General features: G+C 43.0%; 1 protein-coding gene and 1 pseudogene across 1 annotated transcript in view; one reads left to right on the forward strand and one right to left on the reverse strand.

Annotated features, from left to right (window-relative positions):
- TRIM69 (tripartite motif containing 69) overlaps window positions 1-19,982 on the forward strand; it is a 51,627-nt gene that overhangs the window by 17,017 nt on the left and 14,628 nt on the right. Inside the window, exons 4-7 of the mRNA XM_017348076.4 lie at window positions 13,666-14,142; window positions 15,644-15,739; window positions 18,244-18,477; window positions 19,924-19,946. Coding sequence (XP_017203565.1) covers window positions 13,666-14,142; window positions 15,644-15,739; window positions 18,244-18,477; window positions 19,924-19,946 — 830 coding nt within the window. The remainder of the gene's footprint in view (window positions 1-13,665; window positions 14,143-15,643; window positions 15,740-18,243; window positions 18,478-19,923; window positions 19,947-19,982) is intronic.
- LOC127484087 (U2 spliceosomal RNA) lies at window positions 16,466-16,559 on the reverse strand (annotated as a pseudogene).

The raw sequence follows: 19,982 nt of genomic DNA on the forward strand, positions 1-19,982 counted from the left end.
TGGTAGGGACCCACCAATGTAGGAGACCTGGATCGAGTCCTGGCTCCTGGTTTTGGCCTGATCCAACTCTGGGCCAGGGGATGGAAGATATCTCTCCCTCTCTTTCTCTGTTGCCTTTTAAATAAATAGGACAATCAAAAATAATGAAATCTATCACAATATTTTGAGAAAAATGAAACACTACACAAAAAATTACCCTCCTTATTAATGCAATCATTATATTAATTTTAGATTAAAATTATTATGTATAACTTGGTTTGCTTGTTTATTATCACAGTTGATTTTTTTGAAAAATTGGATTGGTTTTTCTGTTAAAATTTTAAAATGTTTATTCATTTTTATTTATATGAAAGGTAGGATGACAGTGAGAGAGGGAGACAGACAGAAGGAGAGAGACATAGAGCCAGTATTGTGGCATAGCAGGTTAAGCATCTGCTTGTGATACTGGCATCCCATATGGACACCTGTTCAAATCCTGGCTGCTCCACTTCCTATCCTGCTCCCTGCTAATGCACCTGGGAAAGCAGCAGAAGATGGCCCAAGTTCCTGGGGCCCTTCACCCACGTGGGAGATCCTGATAAAACTCGTGGCTCCTGGCTTTGGCCTGGTCCAGGCCTGACAGCTGCAGCATTTGGGGAGTGAACCAGCAGATAGAAGCTCTCTCTCTCTCTCTCTTTTTTTTTTTCTCTCTCTCTCTTGCTCTTGCTCTCACTCTTGCTCTCTTTTTCCTTCTCTCTCAAATAAGTAAAAATTAAATATATAAAAAGAGAGAGAGAAATTGGTTCTATTAGCTTGTTAATCTCCAAATGCCTGCAATACCTGGGCTGGGCCAGGCTGAAGACAGGAGCCAGGAACTCCATGCAGGTCTCTCCTATGTATGGCAGAGACTCAAGTACTTGAGACATCATCTGCTGCCTCCCAGGGTATGCATTTACAGGAAGCTGGATTGGAAGGCCGAGGTGGGACTCGATTCCAGGCATTCTGATAGGGGGTGTGGGCATAACTGGCAGCCCAAACCACCATACCACAGACAGACAGACACTCACCCTGTATTTTATGTTAAAAGTAGAGTTGATTATTACAGGAGTTAAACATTTCTAATTGAATTCTTTCCTTTAAGATCTCTTCAGAGCTTAAAAAAAAAAAAAGTGGGGGATTGTATTCTTCTATAAATAGTGTTTTCTTGATTGTCAGACAGACCAAAGAAAATGTTTATTTCCCATGAGAAAGCTGTAAAACACTTTTTTTTTTTTGACAGGCAGAGTGGACAGTGAGAGGGAGAGAGAGAGAGAGAGACAGAGAGAAAGGTCTTCCTTTTGCCGTTGGTTCACCCTCCAGTGGCCGCCGCGGCTGGCACACTGCGGCTGGCACACCGCGCTGATCCAATGGCAGGAGCCAGGTGCTTCTCCTGGTCTCCCATGGGGTGCAGGACCCAAGCACTTAGGCCATCCTCCACTGCCTTCCCTGGCCACAGCAGAGAGCTGGCCTGGAAGAGGGGCAACTGGGACAGAATCCGGCACCCCGACCGGGACTAGAACCCGGTGTGCCGGCGCCGCAAGGCAGAGGATTAGCCTAGTGAGCCGCAGCGCCAGCTGTAAAACGCTCTTTAAAATTCATTGACATAAAAGTCTGATCTATTGGCCCTTATGTTCTGAGCTTTGATTTCCACTAGTTTCCACTTCTTACAAAATTTTATTTTATTTTATGTACATTAGTCACACAATTGGGCTCTAGTTTCCTCCTTCATGGAACTTTTAGGTTTGTCCTAGAGTTCTCTGTCCTTAACTGTTGAAGCCAAAAGGACTATAAGCATTTTATTTATAATTTCTAGAGGAAAAAATAAGCATTATTGCTTGTACACATTATACTGTATTCTTTTAAGATCAAGCCAGTAGGGGTTGGTGCTGTGGCATAGTGAGTAAAGCCGTCGCCTGTGGCACTGGCATCCCATATGGGTGCTGGTTTGAGTGCTGGCCACTCTACTTCTTATCCAGCTCCCTGCTAATGGGCCTGGGAAAGCAGTGGAAGGTGGCTCAAGTACTTGAACCCCTGCATCCATGTGGGAGAACAGGAAGAAGCTCCTGGCTTCAGACTGGTCCAGTCCGGGCTATTGTGGCCATTTGGGGGAGTGAACCAGTGGATGGGAGATCTCTTCTGTCTCTCCCTCTCTCTCTCTCTCTCTCTGTAGCTCTGTTTTTTAAATAAATAAATAAATAAATCTTTTTTAAAAAAGTGCTTAATACTTTTGAAAAAGATTGTAAGTAAAAATACACTTCTCTGTAATAAAAAAAAATCATGATAATGAGTTTCCCATTAATTCAAAGATTCAGGTACAGGATGTAAAACAGTAAATTAAATGATTTAAGATTTCCTTCAATTCTAAGAAGCTCTGAAAAGCCAGTTTCAGAATATTTCTTTCACACAAATGGCAAGACAACTGGCGAAACAGTGTCTTACTCTTTTTTTTTTTTTTTTTTTGGACAGGCAGAGTTAGACAGTGAGAGACAGAGAGACAAAGGTCTTTCTTCTGTTGGTTCACCCCCCAACCCCCCAAATGGCCACTACAGCCAGTGCAATCCAAAGCCAGGAGCCAGGTGCTTCCTCCTGGTCTCCCATGGGGGTGCAGGGCCCAAGCATTTGGGCCATCCTCCACTGCCTTCCCGGGCCACAGCAGAGAGCTGGCCTGGAAGAGGAGCAACCGGGACAGAATGCAGCGCCCCGACCGAGACTAGAACCCCGGGGTACTGGTGCTGCAGGCAGCGGATTAGCTTAGTGAGCTGCGGCGCCGGCCATTCTTTTTTTTTTTTTAACAGTGGTAACATTAATATTCACAAAGACTGCAGTGCAGAATAGGTCATAGGGGCTCAGTTATAAAGGTACAAGTGCTTGGGATTATTAAACAGTGCTGTAGGGATGACTAGACCAGAATGGAACTAAAGGGAAAATATTTAAAAATGAACTCAAATTCACAATCAGAAGACCACAGTCTCCTGTGCTAATCTAATCCACTGAGAACATTAACTTCTGAGATGACGCTAGTAAGAGTCAGATCTTTTGGGCAGATCTAAGCGAACACTTTAGCATGGAAGCTTATTTACAGGCTGCTGGAACTCCAAACAATCCTTATGCTTATGACATCTTCCAGAAAAAGTTCAGGTGTGTTAGAAACAATGAGCCCAACATCACACAAGTTATGAAAACCACAAGTGTGTCTGACTGGTGTCAGGATGGCGCCAAGGCTGCTTTTCTCAAGCAGACAGTGTCTTATTCTTGAATTTGAGCTGGCTATGCCATCTGGTTTGTCTCTATGGGTAAACTATTTCTCTGCTTTCAAGATGAATTCTTCACAAAATCTTCCTAACAGTATTTTTTTTAAAGATTTATTTATTTATTTGAAAGGCAGAGCTACAGAGAGGCAAAGGCAGAGAGAGAGAGAGAGAGAGTCTCCATCCACTGGTTCATTCCCCAATTGCCTGTAATGGCCAGCGCTGGGCTGATCCAAAGCCAGGAGCCAGGAGTTTCTTCTGGGTCTCCCATGCTGGTGCAGGAGCCCGAGGACCTGGGCTATCCTCAACTTCTTTCCCAGGCCATAGCAGAGAGCTGGATAGGAAGTGGAGCAGCCTGGACTTGAACTGGCAGCCATATGGGATTTCGCACCGCAAGTAGCGGCTTTACCCACTACGCCACAGCACCGGCCTCTCTAACAAAGTTTTAAAACATAACTTTGGAAGAATTAAGGCTGAAAAACCACAAATTAACTTCCCTCAAATATCTTATTAACCGTGCTTTCAAAAATTCACAATCTATAGAGCCAGTGTTGTGGCATTAGCAGGTTAAACTGTGGCCTGCAGCTCTGGCATTCCATATGAGCACCAACTCAAGTCTGGACTGCTCCACTTCTGATCTAACTCCTGCTAATGTGCCCGAGAAGGCAGCAAAAGATGGCCTAAGTTCTTGGGCTCTTGCACCATGTGGGAGTCCCAGATGGAGCTCCTGGCTCCTGTTTGGCCCAGCCCTGACCTTTTTGGCCATTTGGGGAGTGAACCAGCAGATGGAAGATCTCTCTGTCTTTCCTTCTCTCTACTTCTGCCTCTCTGTAACTCTTTCAAATAAATAAGTCTTTAAAAAATTCACAATATCAAACTTCTCAGGAAAAAAAAGTCTCTGGGAAAAGTGATCTCTTCTGCAAATTTCCAAAGACTTTCTAGCACCACTCATTGGGTTTTCTCTGTTCTATGAGAAATGTGTGCTGTGAGAGAGAAGGATGTGCTTTCTTGGACAGTGGTTCCTGCCAGCCAGGGTGCTGTAAGGAGGACTATTAATCTCTGACTTGGGTTTCTCTCTGCCTCTGCCTTAAAGTTAGGTTTCTCCCCCAGGGGCTAGCAGTGAATGTGGTTTCCTACAAGACTTCCAGGTATGGAAATTTCAGTCTCCTTTGGTTTCCAATTCCATATGGTCTTCTAGAGCAGTAAGAAATTGTTCTAGACGGCGCCGCGGCTCACCAGGCTAATCCTCCACCTGCGGCGCCGGCACACCAGGTTCTAGTCCCGGTCGGGGCGCCGGATTCTGTCCCGGTCACCCCTCTTCCAGGCCAGCTCTCTGCTGTGGCCAGGGAGTGCAGTGGAGGATGGCCCAAGTGCTTGGGCCCTGCACCCCATGGGAGACTAGGAGAAGTACCTGGCTCCTGCCATCGGACCAGCGCAGTGCACCAGCCGCGGCGGCCATTGGAGGGTGAACCAACGGCAAAGGAAGACCTTTCTCTCTGTCTCTCTCTCTCACTGTCCACTCTGCCTGAAAAAAAAAAAAAAGAAATTGTTTTAGACATTTGTCTGACAGATTTGACCTATGCAATAAATTCAATTCCACAAAACATAGGAGGGTACTTCAAAGAGTTCACAGAAAAATGGAATTAAAAGTAAGTTTATTTTAGTACAAAAATGTTTAAATCCATTCATAGGTTTTTCATAATACACATTTTTCATGAACTTTTTGAAGACTCATTGTATTGATTGGTTCAAAGCTAATTCAAACCTGGCTCCACTACTTAATAGCTGTAACCTTGAAACTTACTTGAATTTTCTAAGCTTCCATTTTCTAAAAAAAAAAAAAAAAAAAAAAAAAAAAGGATAATAATGCCTATATCATAGGATTATAATAAGGATTAAGTGAAATAATGTGCATACTGCATTTTTCATGGTGAATAGTCAGTAAATATAAGAATTAGATAACACAATTAATCCCTTATTATAGTGGAGAATGTATTCTTGAAAGTTGGGGTAATGGAAAAAACCTCAACTGGAAAAATGAATTAACTAGAAAAAAATCATATAATATCAATAATAAATGACATTAAATATGTTTTTCATATCATACAATTCAATTTTTTGAAGTATACAATTCAGTGTTCTTTTAGCGTAGACACAAAAATGTATACACTACCACTAATTTCAGAACATTTTCATAACTCTCCAAAGAAATGTCATATCCATTGTCAATCACTTCTCTTTCCCTCTTGCCTCACCCTTGATAATCACTATCAACTTTAAATATATTTTATGTTTTCAAAAAGTATTTATTGGGACCGGCACTGTGGCGTAGTGGGTGAAGCCGTTGCCTGCATTGCTGGCATCCCATATTGGCACTGGTTCAAGTCCTGGCTGCTCTACTTCTGATCTAACTCTCTGCTATGGCCTGGGAAAGCAGTGGAAGATGGCCCAAATCCTTGGGCCCCTGTACCCACGTGGAACCTGTCTCTCTCTCTGCCTCTCTTTCTCTCTCTGTGTAACTCTTTCAAATAAATAAATAAATCTTTTTTTTAAAGTATTTATTTACTTATCATTTATCTATTTCATTTTCTTTGAAAGGGATGGGGAGGGGTGACAGAGAGACAGACAGAGATCTTCCATCCACTGGTTCATTCCCCAGATGCATGCAATAGCCAGGTCTGGGCCAGGCCAAAGTCAGAAGCCCAGATCCCAATCCAAGTCTGTGATTGGGACCAAGCAGGATTGAAAGTGGAAGAGCTAGGACTTGAATCAAGTACTCTTGATAAGGTATGCAGACCTCCCAAACAGTGTCTTAACTGCTATGCAAAATGTCTGCCCATTTAAATGTGTGTGTGTGTGTGTGTGTCTATCTATCTATCTATCTAGCTAGCTAGCTAGCTAGCTATTTAGCTATCTAAAGAGTCACAGAGAAAGAGGGAGAGGGAGAAGGAGAGAGGGAGAGAGGGAGAGAGGGAGAGAGAGAACCTTCCATTCTGCTGGTTCATTCCACACATGGCTGAAGCCAGGAGCCTGGAACTCCTTCAGGTCTCCCATGTTGGTGGCAGGGGCCCAAACACTTGGGCCATCTTCCACTACTTTTCTCAGGAGCTGATCAGAAGTAAAGCAGCTGAGACACAAAGTGGCACCCATATGGGATGCTGATGTCACACGTGGCAGCTTAACCTGCTATGCCATGATGCTGACCCCCAATCTAAATATATTTTAAGGGGCCAGTGCTGTGGCATAGTGGGTGCTGCACCAGCATCCCATATAGGCTCCAGTTGAGTCCTGGCTGTTCCATTTCCAATCCAGCTCCCTGCTGGTGCATCTGGGAAAGCAATGGAAGATGGCCCAAGTTCTTGGGCCCCTGCACCCATGTGGGAGACCCAGAAGAAGCTCCTGGATCCTGGCTCCAGATAGGCCCAGCTCTGGTCATTGGGGCCATTTGGGTAGTTAACTAGCAGATGGAAGATCTTCTGTCTCTCCCTCTCTCTGTCTGTAACTCTGCCTTTCAAATAAATAAATAAATCTTTAAAGATAAATAAATAAATATATTTGATAAACACATCACTAAATGACATTCATCTTCAAAAGACACTACATTTGCCAGGATCACACTTCTCCTTGTTCATTTTATTGGTCAAATTCCCCAAGTTTTATCTTATTCGGAATTGCTCTCTAATTTTTAAAGTTTTTCAAAACAGCACTGACTGGCTTAAAATGCAATGCTTTTTGTACTTGTATATTCTTTGGTAGGCATATTTTTCTGGGTGAGAGAGAGAGAGAGAAAGGTCTTCCTTTGCCGTTGGTTCACCCTCCAATGGCCGCTGCGCTGTGGCCGGCACACCGTGTTGATCCGATGGCAGGAGCCAGGTGCTTCTCCTGTTCTCCCGTGGGGTGCAGGGCCCAAGCACTTGGGCCATCCTCCACTGCTCTCCCTGGCCACAGCAGAGAGCTGGCCTGGAAGAGGGGCAACCGGGACAGAATCCGGCGCCCCGACCGGGACTAGAACCCAGTGTGCCAGTGTCGCAGGTGGAGGATTAGCCTATTGAGCTGCGGCGCCGGCCTTCCTTTTTACTCTTAAAGAATTTCCCACTTACTCTAGTTTAAAAAAATGAAATAACCTTTAAAAAAAAACTCCTGTTCCTTTTGGTTAATGAAACTTAAACGAATTATTAATTTGCAAGAAGATTATGAATTAAAATTTATAGTACACAACACAATCATGGAAAGTAAGACTAGAAATGTGATTTTTCAGCATATAGTAGGGAATTCTGAATTCTGGGACCCTTTAAATAAAACTCAGAGATTGTATTTTGGTAGGCGACAAAGAGCATCAGCAGATTTTGGAGGCAGAGAAGGGCTAGCAATTGTTATTATTATTAGCTAGACTTTGCCATTAATTAGATTATGAGGAAGGAAGAAGAGAAAAAACATGTGAGGGTACTTCAGATTTCAAAACTGGAAGAAAAAAAAGCAGAAATAGGGAAGTCAAGAGAAGGAACTGACTGAGGGAGAAATGTAAGTTCTGTTTCGGTTATGTTGATTTTCAAAGACCCAGTCGTGGGCTCAGAAATACATATTTGGGAGTTACCCTTACAGATGTGAAGTCTTGTGAATGAATGGCTCACTTAGTGAGACGACAGTACAGAGCGAGAAGACAGCTGAGGATGGACCACAGTGATTGCTTGGACGAAAGAGAATAAGAAACAGAAAGAAAACCACCCAAGGCAGGGAATGATCAGAGGCAGGAGAGCTAGGACAGGAGCCTATCACAAACGTCAAAGGATAGATTAAATAAGTCAAAAATGACGCAGATCTGTAACATCATTAAATGACTGTTTAGCAAGCTCTCTCTACTCTAAAGAAAAAATTGAGTAGAGTGCCACGGTAAATGGTTTATTACAAGAGCAGAGATTCAGACAAGTTACCTTAAGCAAAGATGTAACTTCACTTACTAGATGGAAAAATACCCAATCCTCAAAACACTGGTTAAGGCTGGTGCCGCGGCTCACTAGGCTAATCCTCCGCCTTGCGGCGCCGGCACACCAGGTTCTAGTCCTGGTCGGGGTGCCGGATTCTTTTTTTTTTTTTTTTTAAAGATTTATTTATTTATTTGAAAGGCAGAGTTACACAGAGAGAGGAGAGGCAGAGGCAGAGAGAGAGGTCTTCCATCCGATGGTTCACTCCCCAGATGGCCGCAACGGCTGGAGCTGCGCCAATCTGAAGCCAGGAGCCAGGAGCTTCTTCTGGGTCTCCCACGCGGGTGCAGGGGCCCAAGGACTTGGGCCATCCTCCACTGCTTTCCCAGGCCATAGCAGAGAGCTGGACAGGAAGTGGAGCAGCCGGGTCTCGAACTGGCGCCCATATGGGATGCCGGCACTTCAGACCAGGGCGTTAACCCACTGTGCCCAAGGGGCGCCGGATTCTGTCCCGGGTGCCCCTCTTCCAGGACAGTCCTCTGCTGTGGCCAGGGAGTGCAGTGGAGGATGGCCCAAGTGCTTGGGCCCTGCACCCCATGGGAGATCAGAGAAGTACCTGGCTCCTGCCATCAGATCAGCGCGGTGCACCGGCCGTGGCGCGCCAGCCATGGCGGCCATTGGAGGGTGAACCAACGGCAAAAGGAAGACCTTTCTCTCTCTCTCTCTCTCTCTCACTGTCCACTCTGCCTGTCAAAAACAAAAACAAAAACAAAAAACACTAGTTAAGCCTATACTATGGCAAAGCATGGTCCTAGGCACAGGAATCTAGGAAGAGCCAAAGACAGTACAGTGGCGATCGTACCACAGCCACTGCTTACATTTGTTTCTTTCTCTAGTTCTGTCTCAACCAACTAACTCTCCCCACCCTGCATCTCTGCATTCCTTTTGCCTTCTGTTTAAAACTCATCTGTTAGGTTGTTACCTCATGACTTTCCATGCATTAATTGTCATCCAAACTCTACCTCACAACAATCCTTAAGCTTCTGCTCCCGCTTTTCATTTCCTGATTCTCTGTTTCCAGATTCAAATTCATACGAGGCTCTGTTTTGCCAATATCATCTTTTGGCACCAGATGATTCTTAGGTTGCTGGACAGCTTATGGAATGGGTCAGAAGCCCATCTGCGGTCTGGGAGAACAAGTGGAGGGCATCTGGTATGTTTAGGCCAGAACCTTAGCAGGGACTATGGGAATGACAGTTAAATCTAGTAGTTATATTTTCTCTTTCACTGCTAAATATATATATATATATATTTTTTTTTTGACAGGCAGAGTGGACAGTGAGAGAGAGAGAGACAGAGAGAAAGGTCTTCCTTTGCCGTTGGTTCACCCTCCAATGGCCGCCGCGGCCGGCGCGCTGCGGCCGGCGCACCGCACTGATCCGATGGCAGGAGCCAGGAGCCAGGTGCTTTTCCTGGTCTCCCATGGGGTGCAGGGCCCAAGCACCTGGGCCATCCTCCACTGCACTCCCTGGCCATAGCAGAGAGCTGGCCTGGAAGAGGGGCAACCGGGACAGAATCCGGCGCCCCGACCGGGACTAGAACCCGGTGTGCCGGCGCCGCTAGGCGGAGGATTAACCTAGTGAGCTGCGGCGCCGGCCCCACTGCTAAATATTGATTTTGAGTTCCTGTGGGCTGAAGGGAAATCCAATTTGTAATAGGAAAGGCATCTACATTGATTATTGCTCAAAGTCCATTATCCAACTGGTCAAGATGGTATACTGAAGACATGTTGAAATATCTCTGACCTCTTCTCACATATACACACTCACACACCCTTCTCTAAATACACACAAATGTGGCCGGTGCCGAGGCTCACTAGACTAATCCTCTGCCTTGCGGCGCCGGCACACCGGGTTCTAGTCCCCGTCGGGGCGCCGGATTCTGTCCCGGTTGCCCCTCTTCCAGGCCAGCTCTCTGTTGTGGCCAGGGAGTGCAGTGGAGGATGGCCCAAGTGCTTGGGCCCTGCACCCCATGGGAGACCAGGAGAAGCACCTGGCTCCTGCCTTTGGATCAGTGCAGTGTGCCTGCCGCAGCGCGCCGGCCGCGGCGGCCATTGGAGGGTGAACCAACGGCAAAAAGGAAGACCTTTCTCTCTGTCTCTCTCTCTCACTGTCCACTCTGCCTGTCAATAAATAAATAAATAAATAATTATATAAATAAATAAAAGAGAAAAAAAATACACAGAAATGTTGGATAATGTGTCAAACAATTTTAAGCTTTGGTTTTTAAACTGTGGAATAAAAACAGCAATTTTTCTTTCCTTTCTTAGAAAAATATTCTTCTTTAAGTCAAAGTCATAAGGAGAATGAAAAATAGACATACTATTTTTAAAAAGATTTATTTATCTATTTGAAGGTGAGAGAGAGAGAGAGAGAGAGAGAGAGAGAATATAGAGGTCTTGCATTGGCTGGTTCACTACCCAAATGCCAGGAACAGCCAGGCCTGGGCCAGGCTGAGGCCATGAACCCAGAACTCATCTCTCTGGGTGGCAGGGACCCAAGTGCTTTAGTCATCCCTTGCTGTGTCCCAGAGTGTGTGTTAGCAGGAAGCTGGATTGGAAGCAGAGCCAACACTTGTGGCTGTGCACTCTAATATGGAATGCAGGTACCCTAAGCAGCATTTTAACTGCTGTGCTACAACTCCTGTCCCCAACAGACATACTATTTATAATAAGCTTTGGACATGAAATACTTACTTGTACTACAATCTATGAGACAAGATTGCCAAATATAGTGAACATCAAACAGGAATATGAGAGAGGAGGCCTAGGGAGCTCTTTTCTTTCTTTTAAAGATTTTTTTTTTTTTTTTTTTTGGAAAGAGTTACAGAGATGGGTAGAGACAAAGAGAGAGGTCTTCCATCTGCTGGTTCGCTCCCCAGATGGCCGCAATGGCTGGAGCTGAGCCAATCCAAAGCCAGGAGAAGCCAGCTTCTTCTGGGTCTCCCACGTGGGTCAGGGGCCCAAGGATTTGGGCCATCTTATACTGCTTTCCCAGGCCACAGCAGAGAGCTGGATTGGAAGTGAAGTAGCTGGGACTTGAACCGGTGCCCATACAGGATGCTGGCGCTTCAGGCCAGGGCTTTAACCCGCTACAGCACTGGCCCCGGTATATACCTTTGAGTTGCTAGGTCATATGGTAATTTTATGTTTAACTTTTCGAGGAATCAGCAGACGGATTTCTCTCTCTCTCTCTTGACTTTCAAATAAAATGAAAATAAAATTTTTAATAAGTTCAAGCCCTAAAATACATTAAAATATATAATGTCCTTTTTTTCTTAAAACAAAATGTATTTTGTCTGATATTAACATAGTCAATATCTCTTTGGAAACAATATGTAAGCAGTATCTTACCATTCATAAACTTTCAACCTGTTTGTGTCTTTGGATCTAAAGTAAATCTCCTGTAGATATGTAGTATATAGTGGGATTATGTTCTTTTTATGTCTTTCCCAATCTCTGCCTTTATTCCTTTATTTAGAAGTTAATCCACTTTCATATAAATAATTACTGATAAGAAAAACTTGCTTATGAGATTCTGTTATTTATTTTCTATATGTGTGTATTAGGGTTCTTTATAGGAAAAGAACCAATAGAATATACATTTATATAGTTGGATATAGCACATGGAGTCACATGATCACAGAGGCATGATAGCCAGTTAGAGGGCCAGGGAAGCTGTCCTATCCTATCTAGGCTCCCTGGTTGATTGGATGGTTCCCACTTATATTCAGGACTAATCTGCCCCACTCAGTTCACTGACCTACCGCCAATCTTCTCTGGAAACCCCTTTATGGATATGCTGAGGATGATTTACAAATTCTCAAGGCATCCTTCAACTCAGTCAAGTTGATATCAAAAATCAACCATCACAATGTGTTATCTTCATTTTTAAGTTTATCCATCACTTCCTTCTTCCCTTTCTTCTAGTGTACACTTTTGACCCCCTTCTCTTTTCATTTTCTTTATATTTAGGGGTTTTTCCCTTAGTGATTACCCAGGAGGTGACAGTTAATATGCTAACTTTATAATAATCCAGTGTTATTAATACTTGGTTTCAGTAATATAAAACAGAAAATTTTAGTAGAAAAATTCTGCTCTTTTTTCAGCTCCATATCCTCCTTTATATTGCTGTTGAATAAATTATATTTTTATACACTGTATCCGTTAACACAGATGTATAATCATAGTTTTATCCATTGTCTATTAAATCATATGGGGAAAAAGATGAGTTAGAAACCATCAACTGCAACATTACTAGCTGTTATATTTACTTATGTAGTTACTTTTATTGTATTTAAATGGTTTTGAATTATTTAGTGTCCTTTCACTTTAATATAAAAGATTCCCTATAATAGTTTATGTAGAGCAGGCATATTAGCTATTTCTTATAAGGTAGATATACCAGGAAAATCTTTAGTTTGTGTTTATCTGGGAATGTCTCAATTCATCCTTCATTTTTGACAAATATTTTTTATGGATATAGAATTCTTGATTGATAGTTTGTCTTTTTTTTTTTTTCCTTTCAACATTTCAAATATCTCGCTACTTTCTGGTCTCTATGTCTTCTGAAGAGAAGTCAGCTGTTGATCTTACGGAGGATCTTTTACATATGATAAGTCACTTCTCTCTTGCTGCTTTCAAGATGCCCTTTTATTTATGAAATTTATTTATTTATTTGAAAGGCAGATGGACAGATATATAAATATATATGATGGGACAGAGAAAAAGAGAGAATGTTAACAGTTTATCTGTTCTGGTTCTCACAGAACTGGATAAGCCAACTAGTTTCTATCTTTGACAACATTAGTGGAGGAATACAGGCTACGATATCTCCAAAATCACCTGCTCCCAACCCCGACATAGATGGTGTGGGCCCCATCCGAGATCAGTTTTCCTGCCCCTCCAACCTCACAGTTATGCACCATTGCCAGACCCTCTCTGCCAGTCCACAAGCAGCACATACGTGTTTTTAAATAAGGACTGGAGTGGAGAAAGGCCTGGATGGTTGATGATATCATGCCAATGGCTGAGGAAACTGACTGATATTCCAATGCTTTGTAAATGATTTCTAGAAAATCAAAACAAGGCTAATAACTACTAGACCTGCAGCTGAAAGTAAAACTTTCTACTGACACATATAGAAAGTAGGTGGTGAGAGGGATGTAAACAATACATATTTCTTTGGTTGAGCAGTCTTTTTTCTTGGGCCTTGACTCCCTATTAAAGTTTAAACAGTATCATAAGCTATTATGTTAGAAAAACACTGAATTTATTGGATCAGTTTCAAAGGTGAGATTTTGTACTTTTATTCTAGTTCTGTCAATTCTCAGTTCTTTTAGGAACAGAGGCCACCGTCCTAGAGTGCTGAAATGGACAATGAGGAAGAGAAACTCATTTAAGCTATTCTTTTCCAAAGGTATCCTCCAGACCCTCCTCCAACACAGATCCAGGCAACTATGTTGAAGTGAATGATTCAATCACCCACATGCCGTCCAAAGGGGTGATACAAGATATTACTATGGAGCTACACTGCCCACTGTGTGACGACTGGTTCCGTGACCCACTAATGCTAAGCTGTGGTCACAACTTCTGCCAGGCCTGTATCCAAAACTTTTGGAAGCTGAAAGCTAAGGAAACATTCTGTCCTGAGTGTCAAATGTTATGTCAATACAGCAACTGTACGTTCAATCTTGTACTAGAGAAGCTGGTGGAGAAGATTAAGAAGCTACCCCTACTCAAGGGCCCCCCACAGTGCCCAGAGCATGGAGAGAACCTGAAGCTGTTCAGTAAGCCAGACGGGAAACTGATCTGCTTTCAATGCAAGGATGCCCGTTTGTCTGTGGGGCAATCTAAGGAGCTCCTGCAAATCTCCGATGCTGTCCGTTTCTTCATGGTGGGTGAGCCCAGGCTTCACACAACCCCTTAGGAAAGCTAGGGAAAATCTTTTGTAGCCTCTTCTGTCTTCTAAGTTCACTTTATTCCAATGATGATAAAGAGAAGCTCAGAGTGCTCAGGAAATACAATGCAGCTGGCAGAGTTCTTTCTCTACAGTTGCTGCTTACAGGAATGGGACAGTGGAACTCTCCCCCTTCAGTCAAATATTTGCTTAGACTCTGCCATGACAGCACTCTACCAAACATTGCAGAATAATGATGCTCTCATTAGAAAGGTTTTCAAGTCTATTCAAGTTTAAAGTGATTAAAATAATGGAAGAAATATCAAATAGTCTACTATGGGGAGTTAAATTTTGTTATGTTTGTAATTCATAAGTGTTTAGAATTTCTGTGATCAGAGAAAGCTGGATAGGGTATGCATAATGAAAGAAAAAGGATAGGGCTTGAACTGGAATTTGAACGAGTAGGAGGAAGAAACAAGTATTCCAATTGAGGACAACATAAGTAAAAGTATAGATGAGAACAGTATAACTAGAGTGGAAAATGTATTGAGTTCCATTATCTTTTTCAAACCCCTATAGTTAACTATTAGAGCAAAACTAAATTTTTCTGCTTGTAATTTTCTTCATAGTCCTTGAAAAATATGGGAGCTATGATACAGGGGAAAGGGGAAAACCTTTTTTTTTTTTTTAATTTAAAACTTATAGGAGCTGTCGCTGTGGCATAGCAGGTAAAGCTGCTGCCTGCAGCACTGGCATCTCAAATGGGTGCCAATTCAAATCCTGGTTGCTCCACTTCCTATCCAGCTCCCTGCTAATGTGTCTGGGAAAGCAGCAGAGGATGCTCCAGGTCCTTGGGCTCCTGTACCCACATGGGAGACTTGGTGGAAGGTCTTGGCTCCTGGCTTCAGCCTGGCCTAGCCCTGGTCATTGCAGCCATTTGGGGAGTAAACCAGCAGATGGAAGACCTCTCTCTCTCTCTCTTTCTCCCTCTCTCTCTCTCTGTAACTGTCTTTCAAATAAATAAAATATAAAAAAAAGAATTTTATTTGAAAGGCAGAGCAAGAGAATGAGAGCGAGAGCTAGAGAGAGAGAGAGAGAGAGAGAGAGAGAGAGAGAAATCTTGCATGCACTGGTTCACTCCCCCGATGACCACAACAGCCAGAGCTGGGTCAGGACCAAGTTAGGAGCCTGGAACTTTATCTGGGTCTCCCAGTTGGGTGGTAGGGACTCAAGTACTTGGGATATTTTCTGTTACTTTCTAGGCACATTAGTATGGACTGGATTGGAAGCTGAACAGCCAGAACTCAAAGTGGTGCTCTGAAATGGGATGCCAGTGTTCCAAGGGACAGCATAACCAGCTGTGCCACAACACTGGCCTGGGAAAGATTTCTGTAGCAAGAATTCACTTTCTCTGGCACACTGAAGCTTTGGGAGAGATGTCCTTTTTGGCTCTTTATCTTTCAAGTTGGTTTGGGTTAATTCCATTTGGTGTTCCCAGGAGGAGCTTGCCATTCAGCAGGGTCAACTGGAGACAACCCTGAAGGAGCTTCAATCTCTGAGAAACATGCAGAAGGACGCTATTGCTGCGTACAAGGTGAGGGTCAGGGTAGGGCTGTTATGAAATAGAGCCAGAATACATTCTTCTTGAGCTGTGTGAGTGCAAAAGTACCTGCACATATACTATTAAAATGCTAACTGGCACCCGGACAACTGAATTAGAAAACTGATTCTGCAGAGTAGGAATGAATACGGTGGTGGAGTAGGTTCCCAATAGCTGATCAACAGAGCAAACTGACCATTCCCCCAGTATGTTGATCCTTTTGGAGGGCTAATCACTAGGTGATTATTATGGGGCTGATATCTGTCTAGACTTTCTCTTTGTCCATGGAAAAATAAGAGTTTACCAGAAACATTCACTAAAGATTGCTACATCCAAAGAAATACCTTCCTTTCTTTTGGGTTTATAACAAGGTGCCTCTGGACCAAGGTCTCTCAACTTGCTTATTTTTTCCTATCCTATTTGATCTTAGCTACCATCAAATCAAATATTGCCTATACTTTAAACTTCTCAGGAATTCTAGGACCACATTAATGGTTAGAGATTTGGAAAATCAGCCCCTAAGACTGGGGATTAAGCTGGGAATTCTGTCTCTTCATTAATACTTGTTGGAGTGCCTTCTCTGGCATTTGATATCTAGAAGGAGAAATATGGTAGACTTAGGGGAAGAAGGAAATCTTTAAGAGTTCTCAGTTTAACTATCAGAGTCAGCATTCATTTGTTCAATAAATATTTGAGTAGATCAGACATTGTAATACATGCTAGATGTGGAAAACAGATGTTAATTAAATATTCTTATCAACAACAATGGTGATAAGTACTACACTTGATCTTAGCCAAAAGGCTGAGAAGCAATGTGTGATAAGTACTATAAATGAAAATATAAGGTAGGATGAAAGTATATATATGGAGAACCTAATCCAGGCTGGGGGAGGGTTATGCTCTGAAGAGAAGGATACATATCTTAGTCAAGTGAACTTGGTAAGGGGAATATGAAAGAGATGGCCTGGAGAAGAATGTTCTAGGAACAGGAAGTTCGTTAATATGTTAAACAGAGAAAAGGCCAACAAAGCTGTAGCATGCTAAGCAAGGTGATATTGAAAAGAAAGATATGGGCCCAACTGTGTAGACTCTTGTGTAGATAACGTTAAGAATTTTGAACTTCATCCTACAAATAATGAGAAGCTTTTAAAGGGTTTAGACATGGTTTCATCTCATTTTGAAAATACCACTGTGGTGGCTGTATGGAGAATGGATTGGAGAGGCAGTGAGAAAGACAGTACTTAGAGAATTACTGCAGGGGTTGTAGAGAATGATCATGGTGGGTTGGACTAGACAGGCAGTGGAGACGCAGAGAAATAAACAGCTTGAGCATAAGCTTTGGAGAAAACAATTACTTGGATGTAATGACTGATGAGATATGAGAGATGAATGGAGAACTCAGATACATACTTGAATGTAGGTATCTGGAGTTCAGAAATTGGTCTAGGGAAGAAGTCAGAGTTAAATGGCAATTAAATCCATGAGAGGAAAGGATATTGTCTAGAAAGAAAGTGTAGAATGAGAATGGGAAAGGGCCCATGATAGACTATCCTGTAATCCTGATATTTATAGAGCTTGGTTAGAGAAAGTGGAACCAATAAACAAGACTGAGAAATAGTAGAGAGAAAGGTAAAAGAGAAACTAGAAAAGTGTGAGCTAGAAGGGGGAGTTGAGCTTGTCTTAAGAGTTCAGTAATAATTATGGATCATGGAATACAAGCTGGGTAAGAGCAGACATAAAGAGAGAAATTGAATAGAGAGGGAGGAGTCAACGCATAGGAGGTATAAAAGAGATCCAGTAAAGGCTGCAATAGGGGCCCCTGAGTAAGTGAGCTTGGAGCAGAAAAAGTTATTTTGGAGATGGTGCAATTACTGGGGATGGTAAAACCCCCACTATAACAGTGGGAATGAGTGGATAAAGCTGGAAATCATTGGAAATGAGGAGGATGAAGAACTAAGAAGCCAGGAGGATGTCAGATGGTTCATATGTGAGGATGGTGAGGTCACTCAAGAAAAGAGCTTCATGTGCAGCAATTTTCAATTTTAGTGCTTCAGACATTGCTCAGAACCTGATTCTTTTATATTGTTCTGACAGCAGGAATAGCATCCCCTCCAGTCCCAGATAAGGGCAATTCTTCAAGCCCCCTTATGATCCCAATCTAACAGCACAACTTGGTAGATATTGGTTTGCCAATCTGGAGGTTACTGTTCATTCTAGGATGTTTGATGAACTTCACAAGTTTATTTAATACGGCATTGGTTGCCATCTTAGTGCTGCAATAGGAACACTTTTGCTATTCCATCCTGAATCACTAAACTAGCTGGGAAAGAAGGAGTAAGTCTCCTAAAAGATTCCTTTTAATATGGATGAATGTTGACACTGTATGCATTTTGCTTGTGATGATCTTTCTCAAGCTGAGTGGGCATTAGTGGTGTGGGCCCCTGTCCCCAAGTCCTTGTCTCAGTAATAACCATGCTGATGATCGTGGAGGTTTCCAGGAAAACAAGGTACATCTACAGCAACATGTGTCCTTGGAGTTTCTAAAGCTGCATCAGTTCCTGCACAGCAAAGAAAAGGACATTCTAAATGAGCTCCGGGAAGAGGGCAAAACCTTGAATGAGGAGATGGAGTTGAATTTGAACCAGCTTCAGGAGCAGTGTCTCCTGGCCAAGGATATGCTGGTTAGCATTCAGGTACGGATGGAACAGCAGAACTCCTTCGACTTCCTCAAGGTGAGGCTCCACCCCAACGCGACTGCAGGTACACTCAGAGGGAGGAAGAGGGCTGAAGAGGATGTGGAAGTGACTTTTCACTAGGGGAAAAACAAAGTGAAACTACTCTAGTGCTTTTAAGTCTTTCTGGGAATAAAGCAGGAAGGTACTTTTGTTTTTGGCTCAGCAGATGGGTTTACTGTCATCCTCCTAGAAAAAGAAGATAATAAAATCTCATTCATAGGGGCGGCACTGTGGCTCACTTGGTTAATCCTTCGCCTGCAGTGCCTGCATCCCTTATGGGCATCTGGTTCTAGTTCCGGTTGCTCCTCTTCCAGTCCAGCTCTCTGCTGTGGCCCGGGAGTGCAGTGGAGGATGGCCCAAGTGCTTGGGCCCCTGCACCCATGTGGGAGACCAGGAGGAAGCACCTGGCTCCTGGCTTTGGATCGGCGCAGCGCTGGCCGTAGTGGCCATCTTGGGGGTGAACCAACGGAAGGAAGACCTTTCTGTCACTCTCTCACTGTCTATAACTCTGTCAAATAAAAATTAAAAAAAAAAAAAAAAGAACCAACTCATTCATAGTGTGGGACACTGTGGTACAGAGGGTTAGGCAGTTGCTTGAGATTCCTGCATATATGGGAGTGCCTGGGATTGAGTCCAGACTCTGACTTTCACTGAACTTCCTGCTAATGCGTACCCTGGGAGGCAGCAGATAATGGCTCAAGTACCTGTGTCCCTGCCAACCACATAGGAGATCTGCGTGGAATTTCTGGCTCCTAACTTTGGCTTGACCAAGCTCTGGCTGTTGCAGACTTTTGAGGACTGACTAGTAAATAGAAGATCTTTCTACCTTTTGATCTCTTTCTGTTGCTCTGCTTTTCAAATATAAATTAACATTTTTTAAAAAAATGCCATTAATAACAGTGTGGTTTAGTATTTCTCCCTAACCAACTTTAAAGCTTTATATCTAAACATAAGAATGTTTGCAGCTTGATTTGTATCTTTGACTTGGGTTCAGCAATCATAAGGTGACATATTTGAAAAGTTATTTGCCAAATTTTGCTACCTAAAGTTTCACTTCTAAGTTGACAGAATTCAGCACTTAGAAGTTTAGTTAGCCAGAAGGAAAAGTGTGCTTGGACTGGATTTTCTGGTGATACTATTTGAAAGGATAGGTTACAACAAAAAGAAAAGCTTAAACTTTACTGTCTTATTGATTTCCCTCTTATCCTTTATAAAAGGGAATTCTAGAAAGTCAAGACAAGGTAAGGTCAGTTTATCCTGGATGAGATCAGGGATGCAGACCAGAAAAGGCATATGGAGGATGAAAGCAGTTGGTGGAGAGGGGGCCTATCTACATAGGATAGCAGGTGATGATCAAATTCTAGTGGTGGCCAAATCACCAAAGGAGTCTCTGGAGTTGATGAACAGATGTCTGACTTGTCTATTTCTCCTTTCCTCTTCTAGGACATCACAAATCTTTTGGATAGGTAAGTGTTTCCCCCATGGTACTCTTACTGCCCGTT

This window comes from Oryctolagus cuniculus, chromosome 12 (assembly GCF_051225735.1).
Source record: "Oryctolagus cuniculus isolate XC-2025 breed Fujian yellow rabbit chromosome 12, ASM5122573v1, whole genome shotgun sequence".
Lineage (NCBI taxonomy): Eukaryota > Metazoa > Chordata > Mammalia > Lagomorpha > Leporidae > Oryctolagus > Oryctolagus cuniculus.